Source organism: Rhinolophus sinicus, linkage group LG10 (genome assembly GCF_036562045.2).
Source record: "Rhinolophus sinicus isolate RSC01 linkage group LG10, ASM3656204v1, whole genome shotgun sequence".
Classification (NCBI taxonomy): domain Eukaryota; kingdom Metazoa; phylum Chordata; class Mammalia; order Chiroptera; family Rhinolophidae; genus Rhinolophus; species Rhinolophus sinicus.
The window spans coordinates 69,485,191-69,506,559 of record NC_133759.1 but is presented as its reverse complement, the minus strand read 5'-3'; the positions used below and the strand labels follow the sequence as shown (position 1 = coordinate 69,506,559).

General features: G+C 43.5%; 1 protein-coding gene and 1 pseudogene across 2 annotated transcripts in view; one reads left to right on the top strand and one right to left on the bottom strand.

Moving 5' to 3' along the window:
* MAML1 (mastermind like transcriptional coactivator 1) overlaps positions 1-21,154 on the bottom strand; it is a 40,141-nt gene extending 18,987 nt beyond the window's left edge. The window contains exon 1 of one of the 2 annotated variants that reach the window (XM_019716939.2): positions 20,543-21,154. In XM_019716939.2, coding sequence (XP_019572498.2) covers positions 20,543-20,869 — 327 coding nt within the window. In that variant the 5' untranslated portion in view covers positions 20,870-21,154. Of the gene's footprint in view, positions 1-4,371; positions 4,397-20,542 lie in introns of those variants that run through there. The other variant, XM_074313334.1, reaches the window with a different exon arrangement.
* LOC141567192 (cytochrome b-c1 complex subunit 7 pseudogene) lies at positions 1,387-1,816 on the top strand (annotated as a pseudogene).
* Positions 21,155-21,369: the final 215 nt, after the last annotated feature.

Genomic DNA, 21,369 nt, shown 5'->3' with positions numbered 1-21,369 from the left:
TGGAATATAACTCAGTCTTAAAAAAGCAAGGAAATTCTGACACCGGCTACAGTATGGATGGACCTTGAGGATATTAAGCGAAATAAGCTAGTCACAAAAGGACCAATACTATATAATTCCACTTATATGAGATATCTAGAATAATCAATCAAGTTCACAGAGACAGAAAATAAAATGGTGATTCCCAAGGGCTGGGGGAGGGGAATGGGGAGTTAGTGTTTAGTGGGGACAGAGTGTCAGCTTTACAAGATGAAAAAAGTTCTGGAGATGGATGGTGGTGATCAGGTTGCCCAAAAGTAAGAATGAATATACTTAATGTCACTGAACTGTACAATTAAAAATGATTAAGATGGTAAATTTTATGTTACGTATATTTTACAATTTAAAAAAATTTTAATTCTTTATTATTAGCCTGTATCCCATTAGTGTTTTTGTCTCATTCATACTCTACCCAATGTAACCTAGAAATCACATCGTTTCTCCTTAAATACTTCTGCCTGTACTGCTGAAATACAAAAACTCTTTTAAAAATAACCATGACACCCTTACTGAATGTTAAAAAAAATAAAATTGTTGTTAGAGTTGGTTTATTCAAAATCACTGCATTTGGTAGACATGCTCTTAAGACTCTTTCAATGTGTAACCATTCTCTCTCCATTTTTTTCCTTTGCCATTTATCTGTCCAAGTCATTTGACCTGTACAATTTTCCACTTCCATAGTTGGCTGACTGTATGCCCCCATACTGTCCTTTACTAGTTCTTCTATTCTCTGTATTTCTGGTAAACTGGTAGTTGGACACCAGATCAGATGCAGATTTTGACGTAATTACATATGGGTGATGTTGTGTTGCATGTCATTTTAAAAGGACGTTAATAGATGAGGTCAGATTTGCATTTTTATAAGTTCTCTATAATAACTGTGTGGCAAATGGATTTCAGGGAGGGAGGCTCAGCCAGAGTGACCAGGCAGGAAACTGCAGAAACAGTCTGTGAAAGAGATGAGACCTGAGTGTGGGTACGGGAAGGAAGAAATGATTTCAGAGGAAGGGTGGAAGAAAATTCAGCAGGTCCTGAGGGCCAATTTTATATTGGGGGTGAGGGTTTGGGGACACGGGTAAGATAGAGAACAAAGGAAAAGCAGGGTTTTGGCAGAGGAAGGGGTTAGTTCAGTTATAGCCACGAAGAGATGTCTGGACCATGCAGGGAAGTCCAAGAGGAGGTGAGGAAGTCAGATTAGGATTTAGTGGAGACTGTCATCAGCAAGGCATGAGGCAGGAGCAGATCCCATCACTCAGGACGGGTGAGAAGCACCCGAGGGGCGGGTGAAGAGCCCATAATGAAGGCAGAGCACAAAGTTAAATGCATCAGAAAGGTCCAGGAAAAAAAATGGCGAGGCCTGCCATTGCAGCATCAAGCCAGTGGCTGGAGGTCATTCGAAAATGGTATTACAATGCTGCAGGGTTCAATAAACTGGGGTTAACGCAAGATAATACCTGTAGTCGATGAGGTACAAGAACACCTAAGAAGGCTTCCTGAGAACTTGGATGACAGGAGGTTTCGAATTAAGAGACCACTGGACCTGACCATGAGGCAGCAGATTTTGCCTAAAGAGCAGTGGACAAAATATGAGGAGGATAAATTCTACCTTGAACCATATCTGAAAAGGGTTATTGGGGAAAGGAGAGAGAAGAATGGGCAAAAAAATAATCATGTAATGGAAATATGTGAATGCAGCTGTCTTCCAAGTATTTTTATGATGTTGGTTAAACCTGAAATGTACAATTTAGAATCATCTGGGCTCAAAATATATTACTTTAAGTAAATGTCTACTATAATTTTTAAAAGATCCAGAAAGATTAAAGGCTGAAGCTGTCCAGTGGGTCTGATAACTAATGGCTCACTGATGATGGTGCCCAGAGCAGTTCCAGAAGGTTGACTGGAGTAAACACCCTTGACTGAGAAGTAACTGGGAGGTGAGTACACAGAGTATGGATTGTTCTTTTCCAAGTTTAGTTTTAAAAGGGAGATAGAGAGACAAAGTAGTTTAGTGGTTGCCTGGGCTGGGAAGGGGGTATTGATGGGTGACAGCTAAGGGATGTAAGATTTTTCTGAAGTCATGAAAATGTTCTAAAATCGATTGTACTTATGGGCACACAACTGAATTGTATGCTTTAAATTGGTGGATTGTATGATATGTAAATTACATCTCAGTAAAGCTGTTAAAATAAAGTTGGGGAGAGAGACTGGTTGATAGCCAAAGAGGGTCAAAGAAGGGTTATTATGGAATAATACTTGAGTTCACTTAAACAATAGCAGACAACTACTTGTTGACTAGCCTAGATCCCTCTAAATGTCTCGGGAACTTTGTTATTCTATGAATCCAGTCGGGCATTCATATGTGAGTATGAAAAAGATGTGTCACGACAACGACTGGAAACGTGCCCACCGCTCTGCTTCCAGGGAGGTTCTGACTTAATGGAGGGTCTCCGCATGTAAGAGTGACGCCCTTCCCTCCCAGAGCCATGCCCTCCACCCCAGCCCACCTTGTCAAGGTCCTTGTTCATTCAATCACCACCTTCTCTGTTTTCCATTCATCTCCCTCCTTATCAGTTCTTTCCTCCCTAAGCACTGACAAATGCTCAGTACCTCCCATCTTAAACTCTATCCTACCACAAGCATGTAGCAGTGTTAAGAGCTAGCCCAGCTTGAATCCTGGTTTGGTTGCTTAACTGTTGTGCTCACAGGCAAGTTACTAAACATCTTGAGAAGCTTTAGTCCCTCATCTGAAAAAGAAGGGGGAGGGGAGAGGAGTCACTTCCTGGGGGGCTGAGTCTTGCTGCCACTTACTGAGTAGCTGATAACAGTCCCTTCAGAGCTTCTTCAAAGATGGGGCTCAACTTTGTCATACTCACCAAGGTGACCTCCAGGTTTTTAAATCCAAGGGACACGTATCAAACTGTATGTATTGATCTTTTGGAGGCCCTGAGCTCCAACAACCATTCCTCCCATCTCCACGCAGCGTCTTCCTCCCTTAAGGCCCACAGACTCCTCTCTGGACCTGCTCCTGCCTCCAAGGCCACTCCTAGCAGGCTGGCCCTTCTCATGCCTCTTCCTTCAGGGATGACACCAGCAGGCCTTCATCCCTTTTCACTGCTGTCACCTCATCCACTCAGGGCCTTGGCCACAGCCTAACCACCCGACAAGAGCAGGCACTTGAATATTTATTGAGTGGACCGTCTTCTTTGTGCCCCCGTGTTCTAAATTTGTACGCGACTGGAAACTGGGGATCTGTGCGGGGATGCTCGGCGCTCTCCACACTCAGCACCTGCCTCCTCCCTGACCAGGTGCAGGGCTCAACCCTGTCCTCTCAGGTGACCCACCTGCGCTCTGCTGAGTCTACCTTCTAAATCTCTCTCCGGTGTGAGCCCTCCAAGCACCACCTTAGCTCAACTCATTGGTTCACCCAGATTACTGCAGTAACTTCATGCTGAGCGCTCTCTGTTCTCTCTGTCCTGCCCGCCATGTCATCAGTGTGCGCTCTATAATCACATATCCGAACGATTTAAATTACTTCTTACTTCCCCATCACTTACAGATGAAGTTCCAATTCCTTAACCTGGGACATAAGGGCCTGTCTGATCTGATCGATGACTTGTCTGATTAATCCCCTGCTGTGCCCTTAAGGCCCCAATTTAAACTGAACTCCTCAGGACTGAGAATATACCTCTAGCCTGACGACCTCCTACGAGTCCTTTAAGATTTAGCTCAAACATCAGCTCCTCTGTGGCCTTTCCCCTGCCCATGGACCCCACATAGTCAAGTTGCTACTCTACCCCTAGCGCTCTAACAATGCTTGTCCATAGTACTTATGTTTCCCATTCCTGGTAAAGCGCTGCAGTCATACTATAAAACCGAGACCTGCCTGCCTGCATCTCTCCCGGTCCACAGAGGACAAGAGCCTTGCCCTTTTCATCCACAGAGCCAGGTCCACTGCTCAGCAAGTTACAGGTGCCCAGAGACCGTTCCCAGAACAACCGCCCACCTTCCTCGTCGCTCCCCTTCCCGGTCACTCTACCGTTCTTTAGCCTCATGGATATTTGTCCTTCGGTTTCACAGGTTCTCTCTACCCAATAATGGAGGCAGTACTAGTTCACTTAATTTTCAGGACAACCTTCAGAATTAATGCTGTACTATTATCCCCAATTTCAAGATCAAGGCACTCGGGCTGAGAGAAGTTAAGAACGTGGAAAGTGCGTGCCGAACCAGGTTGTGAATACAGATCTATTTCAAAGTAATTTCTCAAAGTCCAACTTTGGTGACTCCACCAAATGTGCCTTTTTCACCTTAAAACTTCCCAGTGTATTTACTTACCATCATCAACTATTTCCTTTCCTTCTTTGAGAGGAAACATCTCTCCTTGTGAAGATTTAACTCCTTTCAGCTCCACCTTATTCCTTCTGGATCGGCCTTATCAGGGCTTTTTCCCTTGAAACGCTTCCTCTCCACTCAGTGACTTAAAACTGTTTTGTTCTAAGAGCAGTGCTCTCGAAAGGTGCTCCAGCATCACTTGGGAACCTACTGGAAACGCAAATTCTCAGACACTACCCCAGGCCCACCGACTCCGGAACTTGGGGGAAGAGGGGCCCAGGAAACAAGCTCTCCAGGTGTAGGCCCACTAAAAATACACAGGTGAAGCTAATTTTAATAATATATTTTATTTAACCCAATATATTATTTCAAATGTAAGTGATACAAAAAATTAGAGATATTTTAGTTTGCATTCTTTTTGGTACTAAATTTTCAAAACCCAGTGTGTAGTTCACACCTTTGGTACAATTCAATTTGGACTAGGAGCATTTCAAGTACTTACAGCCCTCCCCGACTGGCGGCTACTGTACTGGGCCTAAGTTTCCAGGCTACTGGCCCTGCACCGGCTGCGGCAGCAGGTTCCTTACTGCACACGGGGCTCCCCTTGCAGCCGGTTCTCCCATGTCAGAAAAGCTGAACTCCACACACCAGGCCTCTGCACAGGAATTTCCTGTCTGAAGTACTCAACCTCGCCCTCCTCTCTTTCTCCCAAACTCCTTCTCATGATCTCGTTCAATGTGTTCAACAAGAATCCATCAGAGCTAGAGTTCACTTAGCCGGCCTGCCGCTGCCTGGGTCCTGGGGAGGTGGCAGGGAACAAAACAAACGCTTACTCCCTTGGAGCCTACATTCTACTTGGCTTTTGCTCCCGAGAAGATCGAGCATGGAAAGAAAGGCAGTTTGTGAGGCTTATGGTTTCAAATAAGGTGCTCAGGAAAGGCCTCATGGAATGAGAAGTACGAGCCAAAGTCTGCAGATGAGTTGTGCCAACATCTGCAGAAAAGGGTCCAGCAGTGCGAGAGGCCAAGTGGGAGCATGCCTAGTGGAGACGCGCCGGAGACCGGGAAGCTGGCAGGAGGGACCAGAGTGCCAGACTGCACAGGGCCTGTGGGCCCTGGTTAAGGGGTGGCTTATCCCCAGGTGAGATGGAAAACCGGCGGTGGGGTCGGAGCAGGGGAAACAAGATCATTCTGGCTGCTGGGTGGAGAGCAGACTGTAGGAAGGTGAGGGCCAGCATGGAAACGGATTAGGAGGCAATCATCCAGGTAAAAGAAACGATGGTTTAGACCAGGGTGGTAGTGGCACAGATGCTAAGAAGTGGCCAATCCTGGATGTGTGTTCAAGGTGGAACTGCTGAGGTTTGCTGAAGGGGTTTGACCCAAGGGCCTCTGGGAGAAGAATGTCTCTGGCAGGCTGGTGTGTGGCTGGTGAGAGCAGTAAGTGATGGCAGGTGGCAGCAGAGAGGCCCTGGGGAGAGGCCATGGACGTGTGAGGTTAAGGATGGAGCGGGGCACAGAAGTGGTTTTGCCAGGTGCACAGTGAGCTCTGTTCCTGAGCACAGCCCTGCTCTCAGTAGCACGGAGCATGTCGTGCCCACCTTTTTAAAGTCTTTCTCAATTCCCCGAGGTGACCGCAGAGTTTGCCACTGGCTTTTTGTGCCATCCTCTGGTGTGACGCATATAAAAGCACAGCAGTAGTCAGTCTGTATCTCTCTGTCAGCTCCTAGGGCCGGGTTACTCATTCACGTCTGTCCCCCAGAACAGGACTTGACTCATCATTGCTTAGTAAACAGACCCCTAAATTCTGCCTGTTGATTGGGGCTGGCTAGTTTGCCAAACCAGAACATTCCATGGTTGGCCTGGTCTTTTCGTAAAAGCTCATGCCTGATTAACAGAGGTAATCAGGAGATCAAAAACAACAAAATGAACATTTAAAAAAAATCTCCTAAATCAATAAGAGCTACCATTTATTAAACACCTGTTCTGTGGTAGGCAGAGCAACTGCAAAGCAGATGTTATCATTTCACAGGGAAGGAAACTTAGGCTTGGCCAGTAGAAAGGAGAGTGAAGAGGAAGATCAGCAGTAACCATAGCTCAAAAGCTCTGTGTGTGTGTGTGTGTGTGTGTGTGTGTGTGTGTGTGTGTGTGTAACAGGGAGTGACAGTGATGGCTGCTCCCATCTTAACAATCCTAGAAAGCACAGTAGAGAACTCTGGGGGGTGTGAGCTGCAAATATCCACCTGCAACTTCATAGCCCCCAGGGGTGGCTAGCTGCCTGCCACACTAAAGGCTGGTACAGAACACAGAACACATGTAAATTCTCAACTCTCCACTTAACTTATACAGGCTGCATGCATGTGCTTACACTGTACTACAGAACCCAACTTCTGACACGGATGGTAGACTTTCTCTAATAAAAACGCTTAGGACAAAAATGTAGAAAGGTCATACTCTTGACGTGAAATGGACAACCTTCAGTGTAAACTGTCAATGGATCAGTGGGACATTGGGACATTAGCAGTGCACCTCAGGCCCGGCCCCAGAGGGGTTGCAGCTCAAGAGCTCTGCAGACTTGGAGCAGGGGTTAGCCCTGCATCTCATGTCCCTGCCACTCCTCTGAAGCTGCCCTGCCACAGGTCACCAGCAAGGCCCACATGGCTGAATACAACTTCCCAGCAGCCCCTACCCGTAGGCGCTCTCCTGACCTGGCTCAGTAAGCGGAATCTCAAAAATCAGAAACTCTTGATTCATCCCTAGCTCCTCCCCCAACTCCTAATCAACTGCCAAATCCTGTTCACTTTACCATTTCAGTATCTAAGGAATCTGTCCTTCTGTCCCCACACAGCCACTTACTAGCTCTTCCTACTCATTTCTTGCTAAGACCAGTAAAATAGCCTTATAACTGGTCTCTCTGTTGCCAACCTTCTACCACCTGTACTCGCCCCCCACATCCGCCCTCTACGCCACTGCAAAGATGACCTAAGGCACAGATTTACTCAAGGTTCACCATTATTTCAATCCTTTCATTGGCTCTCCACAGTAGGTAAAAAGAATCAAGTGCAAGCTCCTTGCCATGGTATGCAATGATTGATTTTATGCATCAATTTGACTAGGCCACGGGATGCCCATATATTCAGATTATTTTGGGTGTGTGTGAGGGTGCTTCTGGATAAAATTAATATGTGAGTCTGTGGGCTGAGTAAAGCAGACTGTCTTTCCTCATGTGAGTGGGCCTAACCTAGGTAGTGAGGGGCCTGAATAGAAAAAGCTGGTAAGAGGAAACTCCGCCCACCGGATTGCCTTGAGTTTTAAAAATCGGTTCTTTTGGGTCTCAAACCTGCCAACACTCGGACTGGAGCTGTGCTGTCGGCTCTCCGGGGTCTTCAGCTTTCCGACTGCAGATCTTAGGGACTCGTCAGCCACCATCACTGCATGAAGCAATTCATTAAAATTGATCAATCTCTCTCTACATATCTATCACTATATCTCCTAATGGTTGTTTCTCTGGAGAACCCTGACTAGTGCAGTATGCAAGACTTTTATGATTTGACAAGTTTATGTCTCCAGGCTTACTGCTCAACCCACCTTTGTCATATTATACTTTTCCTTTGCAATTAAAATGTTTTTCTTGTGAAAGGTATCTTACATATATGCATACACAACAGTGCAAAAAGTAGTAATAAAATGAACACTGTGCACCAACTGCTCAAGTGAAGAAACAACAGTACCAGCACTTTAGAAACCTGGCACTCAAAGTGTGGTCCTGGGACAGCACAACTGGCATCACCTGGAAGGTTGCAAATGCTGACTCTCAGTACCTCCACCTCTGCCTTAGCATCCCCTGTCTAACAGGATCTCCAGGTGATTCAAAGACACATTGAGGCTGAGGAACTCTCCTTAGAAGCCCCTCCATCCTCTCTTCATGCTCCCACGCCCCCCAGATATAACTAATATCCTGACTTTGTGTTAACAGCTGTGATTTGTAGCTCCACCACCCTCATGTAACCTACCCCCACAATAAACCACCTTGTCTTGAAGACGGAGCGCAAGCGCACAGCAGCCAGGCAAGGACAGGGCAGCACTGCCCTGCTGGGCGGAGGCCCCAGGAGGAGGTGAGCGGGACAGTCTCGGCTCAGGGTCTGACTTCCGCTTCTCTGGGAGGTGACGAGACCCTTTTTGGGGAAGTCATGAGTGAGGTCAGGAGCAAGTCCTGGGAAACAGGGTTCCCCACAGTTGGGCACCTGGCAGGACTGTGGGGTGGACCAGGTGTGGGACTGCAGCAGGTGGGTGGGCAGAGGGAGTGGGTTGCCCTGCACCCCCTGCTCCTAAGCCCACCGTGGACCCCTCAGCTCTCAGGGAAAACTGAGAGCTTTCATCAGTGACATGTGTGTCCTCGGGAGAATCCAGGCCAAGTTCTCCTGGGCGTTCTGTCCTCGGGTTAAGAAGATGGCCTGATGGAAGTGGGGGCCTTGGTGTTGACACTGTTGCAGTAGGGCTCAGATGCCTCCAGTCTGGTGCCGGGCTGTCATCCTGGGATCACCTTTCATGTTCCTCCAAGGGATCCCTTGTCATCTCGTGTTGGGTGTCTTGCTTCCTGTCTCTCATGTCTGACTCTTTCCTGATTTATTCTTTTAATTTTGGTATAGTACTTCTTATAGCAGCTTCTTGAGAAAGGACATGTGACAGTCAAATTTAAAAAAAAATTCATCTCTGAAAACGACTTTATTCTATATTCTTGTTGTATACTTTGGCTAGGTATTGAATTCTAGGTTTGCAATCATTTTCCTTCAGAAGTTTGGAGGCACTGTACCACCGTCTTCTTGCTTCCCATGTTGCTGCTGTAAGGTCCAAAGACACTCTGATTCTTGACATGTGACCTAGAAACCTCCCCACCCTGCAAGCCTACCTATAGCCCCTTTTAAACCCAATGTTCAGAAATTTTATGACTGATGTAGGTCTATTTTCTTCCCCAGTGATGGGCACACTGCATGCCCTTTTAATCTGGCAACTCATGTCCTTCAGTTCTCAAATTATTTTATTAATCATTCCCTCCCTGTTTTCTTCCTGCAATTTCTGTTATTCAGATGTTGGGCCTCCTACGCTGGTCCTCTAATTTTCTTTTCTATTTTCCATCTGGTTTGTCTTTTTTTCCCTCTCTCTACTTTTTGGGAAAATTGCTTATATTTTATATGTATAGTTCACACATATATTTCATATTTTAAAAATATTTCCAAGATTTTGCTTTCTGAATTTAAAAAAAAACTTTTGTTCCATAAATACAATATATCCTCTTATCTCGCTCATTAACATCTCATTGTCTAAAGCAAGTCCTAAGTCCAAGCACCAAATCAAGGGACGGGGAAGTATACTCTGCCTGCTAAGAAGCTATGGCAAGGGTGTGGGTTTATAATATGACCTAGAGAATAAAGAATTGAGAGCAAATATTAACCTACCACCACACAACTAAAGGACATGACATATTCCCATCAATACAGTGACTCATTTCAGCAACAATAAGGGACAAACATCAGAGGAGGTGAAAGAGGGTAGAGGCAAGGAGATGTATAGTTAAAAACTGTTCTAAGTAATTCTTATATATGCGCCACTCTGACACAGAGTGTCTTTGAGTGAAAAATATTAACCAGCAATTTGTTTCTAAAAAAACTTCCAGGTTTTATAAATTTCTTCCCCATGTATGATTTCATCTGCAAAAGCGAAATGTCATAGTGGAAAGATAAAGACCTTTGGTATTGGACTTTGGTTTGAACTTTGGTCCTACGACTGAGCTGGCAACCTTGGCAAGGTAACCTGTGAGTCTTACTTTTTTCCCCTTACATGTAAAATTGGACATAACAATATCTACCATATGAGACTGCTGTGAGGATTAAATGGCAATATATTTAAACAGCCTGGTTCTTTTAAAATTTTATTGTGATCTGACCAGCGAGGTTACTTATATCAAAGCAGGCCTGATAATGGATTTCGTGGTCCTAACACAGCACATCACATAAAGTAGTTCCCCCTTATCCGTGGGGGATACATTCCAAGACCCCCAGTGGATGTCTAAACCACAGATAGTACCAAACCCTTGTATACTATGCTTTTTCCCTACAAATACATAACTATGGTGAAGTTTAATATATAAATTAGGCAGAGTAAGTGAATAATAAAACAGAACAATTATGACAATACACTGTAATAAAAGTTATGGGAATGTGATGTCTCTCTAAATATCTTATTGTACTGTACTCTCTTCTTATAATGATGTGAGGTGCTAAAATGCCTATGTGATGAGATGAAGTGAGGTGAATGAAGCAGGTGTTAGGCTACTATTTACCTTCTGAGGATACGTCAGACAGAGGATAATCTGCTTTGGGTGATCCTGGATCATCGAGCCATGAAGATGTCAATGGCTAGATTTCAATTTAAAACTTATGAATTATTTCTGGAATTTTTCATTTAATATTTTCGGACCACAATTGACCATGGGTAACTGAAACCGTTGAAAGCAAAACCTTGGTAACTGAAACATGGATGGGGTGGGGAGGGACTGCTACAAGCAGCAGAGGCAGCTCAAGGCAGAATCCCAAGACAACTGCCTCTTTCCACAGTGTATCACCTCCAGCCAGCTCACGGCTTCCTTAAGGGAAAGGTCCTGATATCATTAGCGTGTCAGCAACACTTGGAGACTTAGCTTTCCCAGTAAGGGAAGAGATGCTTTGTGGTCTTCTGGCTTTAGAAAAACTGCCCTGTTTTACCTCCCGTGAACCTCAACCCTCAGAGAGAGAGCCTAGACTGTGCTAGATTGGGTTACCTGCTTGGAAGTAAAATTTTTCCACTTAGTTTACAATCTTTGGTCTCTTAGAACTTTTTTTCCCCTTAACACCCTTCAAAGATGAGGAATTTGGAGCAGAGAGAACGAGTATCATGCTTAAAGCCATACAAATACTTTAAGCCAAAACAGTCATTGCATTTAGGTTTTTGACTTCTGGCCCATAATAACCTTCACCCTGTCTGTATGCAAATATTGAATTATCTTCCTTCTGCTCATCAGCACCCCCGTCCTTCCCTGAGACACAGGGCCTACCGTCTTTTTTGTTATTGTTTAGATTAACACACTTTATTTATAACTGTATAGCAATAAAGATACTACTATATAGCAATAGAGACACAAACTTTTTCCTTGTTTTATATTCACGCAGAGAATCACAAACTCTATCACATCTTTCTCTCTTTGACTTTAAAATGACTCTAGTCTGTCTAATTTCATTGCCTTTATGAAGAAGCCCTTAGAAAATTTTCAGGGCATGTGGTTTGTAAAATCATGGTTTTTGTCCTATAATTTTTCAAAAATTGTGGTCAAAAACCCATATCACAAAATTTACTATCTTAACCCTTTTTAAATGTACAATAGTGTTAACTATATGCACACTGTCCTGCAACAAATCTCTAGAAGTTTTTAATCTTGCAAACCTGAAACTTTATACCCACTGAATGAATGATTCCCCCTTCCCTCCAGCCTCTGGCAACTAGCATTCTACTTTCTGTTTCCAAGGGTTTGACTATTTTAGATACCTCATATAATTGAAATCATACGGTATTCGTCTTTTTGCAACTAAGTGATTTTACATAGCATCATGTTCTCAGGGTTCATCAATGTTTTGGCATATAACATGATTTCCTTCCTTTTTAAGAGTGAATAATATTCCATTGTACGTATATACCATGTTTTCTTTACTCATCTGTTGATGGAAATTTAGACTGCGTCCACCTCTTGGCTACTGTGAATAAGGCTGCAAGGAACATGGGAGTACAGATCTGGGTCTATCATCTTACCTCTACCAACTCCATTTTTGAAATGACCACAGCCTAAAAACATACAGCTTCTCATTCCCTTCCACAGTATCATTACTAGTCATTCAATCTATGCTTCTGACTGCTAAACATGTGGCAGGTATGGTGCCAGACTCTTGGTCTTGCTCTCAAGTTGCTCATAGTCTAATGGAGCGCAGTAAACACACTAATTAAAGCTCCGTGGGACTGTTCTGACAGAGGTTAAGGACCTAACCCAGCTTGAGGAACGACTGAGGGAAGGCATCCTGGGGGAGACGACACATGAGCAAAGTTCTGACGGCTGAGCAGGCAGACATTATGAGACTGGGGAAGGACAGACATGGGAAGACACTAAGAGAAATTAGGCTGTTTTCAAAGCAGTGCATCGAAAGTACTACTTTGGGGATCTTGGGTGTATTGCACATGGGCTTCATCCCCATGGTTGCAGGCGCCATCCAGCAACATGCTATTCCACCAGGCATGGTCCAACTGATGCCACTTCAACTGTGTGTCTGTACTGGTCTGTCAGCTGCTCTGCTAGGCAGCAAGGTCGTCCACCGCCCATAAGAGCCTTGAGAACATTGGTTGCCTAAGTTTGGCCGGTGAGTTGGGATGCTTTGAATTCAGATATACCATAGAGCAGGAAGCAGGAGAGGTGATATTTTTTCAATTAAAAACATCATCCTTCCACCCTCAACTAATCAATCAGTGTATAGTAGCTCCTTGAAGGAACATCCCATGAGACAGCAGAGAACAAGGGTAAGAAATATGAAGGCAATGCATCGTATCTGACAGGCAATAAAACTCATGACAAGGCTCCATGCTCGTGAACTCTCTCCCTTGGAAGTGAGGGGCTTATCATGGAGACGTAGTAGGTACAGTTGAAAAATGAAGTCAAACTTTTTCTCACAGAAAGCTGAGTCTGATTTGGCTGATAAATTTGACAACGAAGACAAAACTGGTTTTGCCAATTAGGTTATACAGTAGACATTTTCCACACATTAAACAAGATATAACAGCACTTCTAAGATTTTGATGAAAAAATTATCTAAAGCAGACAAAAAGTATTTTATCAAAAACTACTGTATTGGCAAAGGTGTACTAAAATAACAGCATTTTGATTTTCCTAACCAATTTTGAATGTATTAGATTAAACAAGGTACCTCTGTGTGAAAGAATAACAGGTATATCTAATAATAAATTGGTAAAATTTGGTAAAGCCTTTGTGTTATATTTATCAGTAACTGAGAAAGTAAGTAACTAATAACTAGATTTATCCTTTTATAAGTCAAGATGGTTTCTAATTCTTTGCTTTCAATAAATTAAAGGTGTATCCAACCATGTTGTCAGCTAATTAGTAAATTAATTTCTGATGATACATCATTGTGATTTCTGGCATACAACTCAAGTTTCAAAAAAATTACACAACATTACCATACTAAATTTCTTCCTTTCTTTTATATTTATTTATGTAAACAAGGATTTATGGGACTTAAATTTATAAAAACAAAAAATAGAAATAGAATCGAGAACTATCATTTTGCCAACAAATACATCTATGCTTATGTGAACAAACTCAGGAAGGGGAACCCTCATCCATCTCACTAAGGGAGGCATTTCTAATAAACTTGTACTTTTTTGATTAATAATTAATTACAAAAATGTATAATGCATTTATTTTGTTGTGTACTCAATTACTATAACTCAACTTATTGAAATAAACACTCGTTAATACTCAGATGCTACACCTAGCTTTCATATATAAATGCTTCATATACAAATGCTACATATATTCTTCTTCTGTATAAATTAACTTGAAAAGAGCAAAAATATGCATAGAGCTTTATGGTCAAAGTAAATTGAAAAGTTTTTAATTTCAATTTTTATATCTTGTTTTTGTTCTAGAAAAATATGCTAATCAAATAAAAAGAACTGCAAGCATTCATTATGTTAGAATAAAACTACAGGGGGTCGGACCTGCGGCTCAGGTGGTTGGAGCGCCAAGATCCTAACACCAAGATCACCGGTTCAATTCCCACATGGGCCAGGAAGCTGCGCCCTCTACAGCTAAGATTGTGAACAATGGCTCTCCCTGGAGCTGGGCTGCCCTGAGCAGCCAGAGGTTGGCGTGGGCTGCCATGTGCTGCCACCGGCTACTGTGTGCCGCCATTAGTGGCCAGTGGCCAGCGTGAGCTGCTGCTGTGAGCCGGTGACCTGTGACCGACTGCCTCAGCTGAGGGGGAGGGAGGTAGCGCAAGGCTCCTAATACCAGCATGGGCCAGGGAGCTGTGTCCTACACAACTAGACTGAGAAACAATGGCTTGACCAAAGGGGTGGGTGGGTGGTGGAAGAAGGGGAGAAAACAAAAAAAGAATAAAATTACGTGGGGCAAGTGTAAAAGAAATACAAGTTCCAGGAGAAAAAGGAATGATTTTAAATTTTTGTTAAAGAAAAGCATTCTTTAAATAACTGATGAAAGCATATTGTTAAGGTATTCAGATTCTACTAGCTACATTTTAAAAAGTGATGTAACCTTTTTATTTTTAAATGTTAATATTTATAATTGTCTGGAATTTATATCCCCTTCAACTATAAATAGTATTTTTGCCCCTTTTCTTTTCTTTTTAGAATAGTTGATTCACATTAAATATATGCAGCACTTTATAAGACTCCATGTTATATAAATTGCTTATTTCATATATTTTACTTAATAAATTGAGTTATGATAGTTTGGTATACAATTGATCAACATAATAAATGCACTATAGATCAACACAATAAATGCATTATAATTTTTGATAAGCTTAAAAACTTCGGATGAAAAGCTTTAGATGTCAGCATAAAAATGTGTGAGGAAATTCACAATATTTCACAATTACTTGGTCCAAATACCTATTATCAAATGTACAACTTTTCATGATTTGACTCCTACGTTTCCAGCTTTATCTTCCAGGTTCAGGCACTTCAAGCCCCAAAATCAAAGAACTACTCATTGTCATAATTTTGTGCTTTGGCTTAGTTTCCCAAAGGGATCAAAATCTTATCAGATGCCTTTGATAAGGCTCAGGTCCCCATTGCATATTAGCGTATTAAAGGTTTGGAAATGTCCTAAATAAGGACACTGTTTAAGTCTGTTTATCCCACTGTCTCCTAAATTTGTTCTCCTCTTTTAATATGGCATTGAAATCAGTGTTCCATTGAACACCCTTTGGGAAGAGCATCTGGCAAAATATTAAGACGCATTTAAAAGCCAAATTTTTAAAGCTTTCCAAACCTCACCCAAAGAGGCATCCCTTCCCCAATATTCCCACAGGCTTTGAAACCCCCAACATGGCTTTGAAATGACCTATTTACTACCTACTTCCCATTAGGCTGCCTGACACAGATCCTGTGCCACCACAATTCCCGGCTCCCAGTAGGAGCTCAACGTTCATTGAACAAATGAGCACCTGAGAGCTGGAAGTGAAGGAAAGGAGTGGGAAACTCCCCGGTTTCCACTTTGGTTGCATGTGCTGGGGAAAACATTCCAAAGGAATGTAAGATTGACAGGAAAAGGGAAGAGTCCATTTTGGACATGTGGAAACTCAAAATGGAAATGTATAGTAGACATTTGGAAATATGGATCTGAACCTCTGTAGAATCTAGAAATTTGGAGAATCTTACAGGTGATAAACGAAGCTATGAAAGTCAATGACATTACAAAGTAGAGGATGGAAACATAACTATTTAAAAAGTGAGCAAAGTTTCTCAAGCCAAAAAAACTCAGAATTCCCCTCAACACTCCGCCTCCCTCTTGCCCCCATCTACTCCATCTAGCCCGTCCCCAAGCTGCTACCTCTACCATCAGGAAGTGCCCAGAATCCATCTCGTCCTCTTCATTTCCTCTACTACACCAGCCCCAGCCTGCACCACCGCAAAAGCCTTAACTGCATCCACTCTTACCCACACCAATCCCCACCAGCACTAGAATGACCTTTAAAAAATAAGTCACATCACGTCATGTTTCTGCTTAAAATCCTGCTATTGCTTCCCACTGCACTTGATCTGATCCTTGCTCACCCACCTCTCAGACCACCTGCCTACCGGCCACACTGATCGCCTTTCTGTTCTTCATGCAAGCTCAGAAGGTTCCTGCCTCAGAGACTTTGTGCTGGTGGTTCTAACTGGAATGTTCTTTCTTGAGACTTTCGGCTAACGGATGACCCTCCTGTCCTTCAGGCCCAAATTAAGACAAAGCATCTCATCTAAAGCTGCTACTATAAATCGCTCAGTATCACACTACTCTTTTAATTTTTCTTAGGATTTATTATAATTTAAAACTAATTTTAGGGGGGCGGGGGGTGGAGGGTGGGTGATGAGGGTAAGGGGGATCGAATATATGGTGATGGAAGGAGAACTGACTCTGGGTGATGAACACACAATGGGATTTATAGATGATGTAATACAGAATTGTACACCTGAAATCTATGTAATTTTACTAACAATTGTCACCCCAATAAATTTAATAAAATAAAATTTAAAAAAAAGGAAAAAAAAGAAACCAAACACCTTAAAAAAAACACAAAACTAATTTTTATTATTTCTTTGTTTTACAGAAGGAAGATTTATTCAAGCAAGAGAAGGGTCAGTTGGGCAGTCTTCTGGAAACTCTAAAATTAATTTTTAAAATTATCGATGAGATAATTTCCTCTATGAAAGCAGAGTTTTAATTTGTCCTGTTCACTGCTGTATTTCTAGTGCCTAAAATACGCTCTGGCCCACAGTAGGCACTCAAATATTTGTTGTATGAATTAATATGGGAAAGCAGGAAGGAGACTGAGAAAAAAACAGAAAGCTGGAAAGAAAATAAGAAGAGAGTAGGAGCTCAGAGAAGAGTCTTAAGGAGGAGGAAGTCAAGAGGAATGATGACTAAGAAGCCACTAAATTTGGCAATTCCATCTTTGGTGTCCTTTCAGGGGGCAACGTCGGAAAAGTAGAAGAGGTAGAAGGCAGATTACAATAGGCTGAGTAAATGGGAAGTTCAAGGAAAGGGCAAAGGGAAGGAAGAAGATGGAGTGCGAGTTTGAGGGTGAGAAAAGACAAAAGAAAGGGGAATATCTGCTTGTGCTTTCAAGCTGAAGGGAAGGATGCTGTGGGAAACCGGATACTGACAATAAAAAAGGAAAGAGGGTGCTAGGACAAGGTCCCAGATGTTATAGGAAGAAATGGGATCCTAAAGCCACATTAGTCATCTTTTCTCTAAAACTATCCCACATGATTACAGCACAATGTCTGTTTTATGTTCAGAAATATCTACTCCCTAGAAATAATGTATTTGAATAATTCTTACATAATTTTGGTCTACAAAATCATTATTAAAAACGTGCACATACTTCTTAACTCTTAGAAGGTATACACTGGGGTATATGGAAGTAGAGAGCCATGAGATGTGCAATGTCCTCTCAGGTGGTTCAGAGAATAAAAGTTTTAGAGAGGGAGAGAGGGTATGTGCAAATGATAAAGTAAATGGGGCTCACTGGTGACAGTGGGTAGAATCTAACCTGTTCTTTATACTACTTGTATAGTTTTTGTTTTAAATTATGTATAAATAAAAGTTAAAGAGATAGAGGAAGAAATTTTGCACACCTAAGCTAAGCAAGGAAGGCAGTTTCCATGAAACTGGAAATTTGGCATTTTTCTGTCAAATTTCTACTTTTAGACTATCAAGCAGCACAAAATAACAATCGTAGATAAAGGGACGAGGCATAAACCTTTACAGCATTTTGTTAAAAGAAAAAAGTTCAAGCTATTGTAAAAGACTATTTTCATTACAGAATGAATACATGTATAAAGTGGGGTGGTGGTGTAATTCTCTATAATCTAGTGTTCCTAATAAAAAGTCAACCATAACTGTCATTAGAAAACTACTATTTGGTTTTTAAAGAGCACACACAGCATGAAGAAAACCTAGTAAGGTCATTCCTTGACAACTAGATAGAGTCTGAAGCACTGTTTCTGATCCATCTTTAACAGAGTAAGCAGACAGTGGTTAAGATTTTGCTGCGGTGGGATATCCTAAAAGGAAAAAACCTACAGGTGAACTCTATTAGTTAATTTGATCCCTTTTCAAAAAGCTGCACAAATGGTTTGTTAATGGTAACTGTAGCTATCAGATAGCCGCCCAACAGTACTACAATACATTTGGGGGAAAAAGAAGAAATAATATTCCATATGTTATTCTCTATATATATAGATTTGATTTATTTCTATATTTGTATCAAATATATATAGAATTGTCAAAAATAACAATGACCGTCCCTCTCCCTGTGCAAGCTGTGCTCTCTCTCCAAGTCATATCCTACCCAGGCAAGGTCTCTCTCCCGTTGTGAAGTGAAGGAGCCACTAAAATGGAAAATGCCACTGTTTTCTTAGTGACATTGATCTTCCATTCCTGCGATCCCATTCCAAGGCCGAAGAGCATACCCAGAATCACCTGGAAAGTGAAGTGAACAGGGGTCCTCTTCCTGGTAGGGAGACAGAAGAGCACTTCCACTCTAAAGGTGAAACTCATGAAATCCATGCGTCAAGATTTAATGTGATAAGACATCAATGTAACACGACACATCTAATCAGGCTGACACCCAGAGGAATAACCGACAAGCCAGATTCAAGTTCGAACACACTCAAAATTAATTTCTCTTCAAACAACATGCCTAATCTCTCCATTAATTCAGGACTAAAAATACCATAGGGGGTCTAAACTCCTACTCTTTAAACAAATTGAATCACTACTAATATGCTTTCTAGAGGGAGTTCAAGGCAACTCTTTGTGTGTAAAACCAAGACTTTTATGAGCTTTCTTTACTTTAACTAGAATGACCACCCACTACTCTTGAAGTCCTTCCTTAAAACAAGTTGTTAGTAAAGGAATCATGAAGTTAAGCCATTTTGCTTTTGAGATTAGTGCATAAGAGGATAAATTACTGAATAAAGTGTACTGCCAAGTTTATTATCAATCATTCAACAAACACATGCTGAGAGCCTAAGAAGTGTACGGAACTCTGAGCCAAACCTCTCCCTGCCTCCCAGGGCTTACAGTCTAGTTAGCAAGATATGACCAAAGTAGTATGTGACTATGTGCTAAAAATAAATATCAAAGACAATACATTTCCTAAATGTTTTGGCAAAGTTGATTCTGACTGCTATGGGCTAGTGTGGTCAGAAACCAGCTTTCAAGAAGAGGAAGATGAGCTGGACCTGAAGGATGGCAGGATTCTGAAAGGTGCGGAGGAGGGTCCTTGCAGGCAGCCTTTCCATTTGTGAAAATATTTTCACATCCACAATCACTTCTTTTGAGTCTTATAAGAATCATGGAGGATAAGAAGCTAAACATATCTGCGGTTTACAGATGAGAAAAGTGAGGACCACAACCCACGACTAGTTGTAGGCAACGCAATGTCCAGCAGCCCAGGCTAATGTTACTATTCAACCAGAGAACAGGGCCTGTGGGGCACACAACATTTACAGAGGAAAAGAGAGGCCAAATACCTGAAGACTAGTTAGGGAAGAGCACTGCCATATAGCCCAAGGGATAGGTAATAAAGGCATGCATTCAAAAATACACAGAACAAATTAGATTGGTAACATTTGTTTAAACTTTAAATTACCAAGAAAAAAACAACAACAAAACTTTTGTCTCCCTTTTATAAATCAGTTTCAGGGAGGAAAACCTCCCTGAAATAATTTACCAACAAACTCTTTAATATTATCAGAAATTTTAAATAGGCTTATAAATTAAAACTGAATTGTCAATAGCACTGCTGTAATCACAAGTTCACAAATTTCAGGGCAGCCCAAACAAGGAATACTTTAATGCAACACAAACAGCGGTACTACGCCTTTTAGTAAGGTTTCCAAAGATTTTTGGCTTTTTCCATTCAGAATAGTTTCATTTGGTCAACTAAAGGACAGCTTATTTCCATATATAAGTCCTGTCCCAGCAATGAGCAAGGATCCAATAAACATTTACAAAATAATGAGGCCACTCTAAGGCCAGCGTGCTCAAATACAATTCTCAAAATTTCTGAATCAGTCTAGAAGAAAAACCTTTCAGCTGCCGTTCACCAGCCTTCCCAGCCGACGCCTTAATGTAAAGTCTCTACGGTCATGTTTAGTAATGTAAAGTCATGTAAAGTCTCTACGGTCATCCCATAGTAATGCCACAGTGTCATTTCCCGCAGGTGACAACCGCTCGGTCCCCGCCAGATCAGCCTCTCCCGAACCAGGCCCCAGGAGCTGCAGGCACTGGGGCGTCTCAGAGCGGCCCGGGCGGCGGCAGGGGACGCTCCCTGCGCCCTACTCACCGCGACTGGGCGGCCGTGCTCCGGGCCGTCGGCGGCGTCGTGGCGCGGGGTCGACGCGGGCGGCGGGGCCGCGGCCGCGGCCGCGGCCGGGGCGGGCGGTTGCCGGTGCTTGCCGGCGCGCTTGGCCTTGGCCTGGATGCAGCGCTGGTGCAGAGCGAAGGTGTGCTGGCGCTCGAGCTCCAGGCGCTCGGGCGACACGGCCTCGTAGCGGGCCTCGCAGGTGCTGTGGTGGCGCCGGCACAGCTCGATGCGCCGGCGGAGGCGCTCCATGACCGCGCTGTGCCGCGGCAGCGCAAACTCCGCCATGGGGCAGGTGGGCAGCACCATGGGCCGCGGGCAGCACGGGCCGGGCCCGGGGCGGGCCTCCCGGGCCGGCTGGCACTGCGGGATCCGCTCACCGCCGGCGGCCGGCCGCCTCACGGCCGCGCCATGGCCCCGCGGGCCGCGGAGCCGGCTCGCGCGCGGCAGCGAATCTTCCTCCGGCCCGCTCGGCCCGACCCCGGCCGGCGCTCGCTGCCCACCTCAGGCCTCGGCCTGGCCCCGCCGCCCCGGGCCCATTGTTTTCCGCGCCGCCGCCGCCGCCATCTTAAAATTGTTTTCAGAGCTCTCGGAAGAGGGCGGGGCCCCGGCAGGCGACCCCGGCGTCACTGCTGATGAACAGGAACTGCGACCAATCAGAGGAGAAAGAGCGGGCCACCAGAGGGGTGGGGGCAAACACACCGGAGTCGCAGAGGGGCTCCCCAGCGGAGTTTAAAAGGAACTCTCCAGTGAGAGGCGGGCCTCGGTCCTGGGCACGCAACTTAGTGCGACTGACCCCGGCCTGAGCA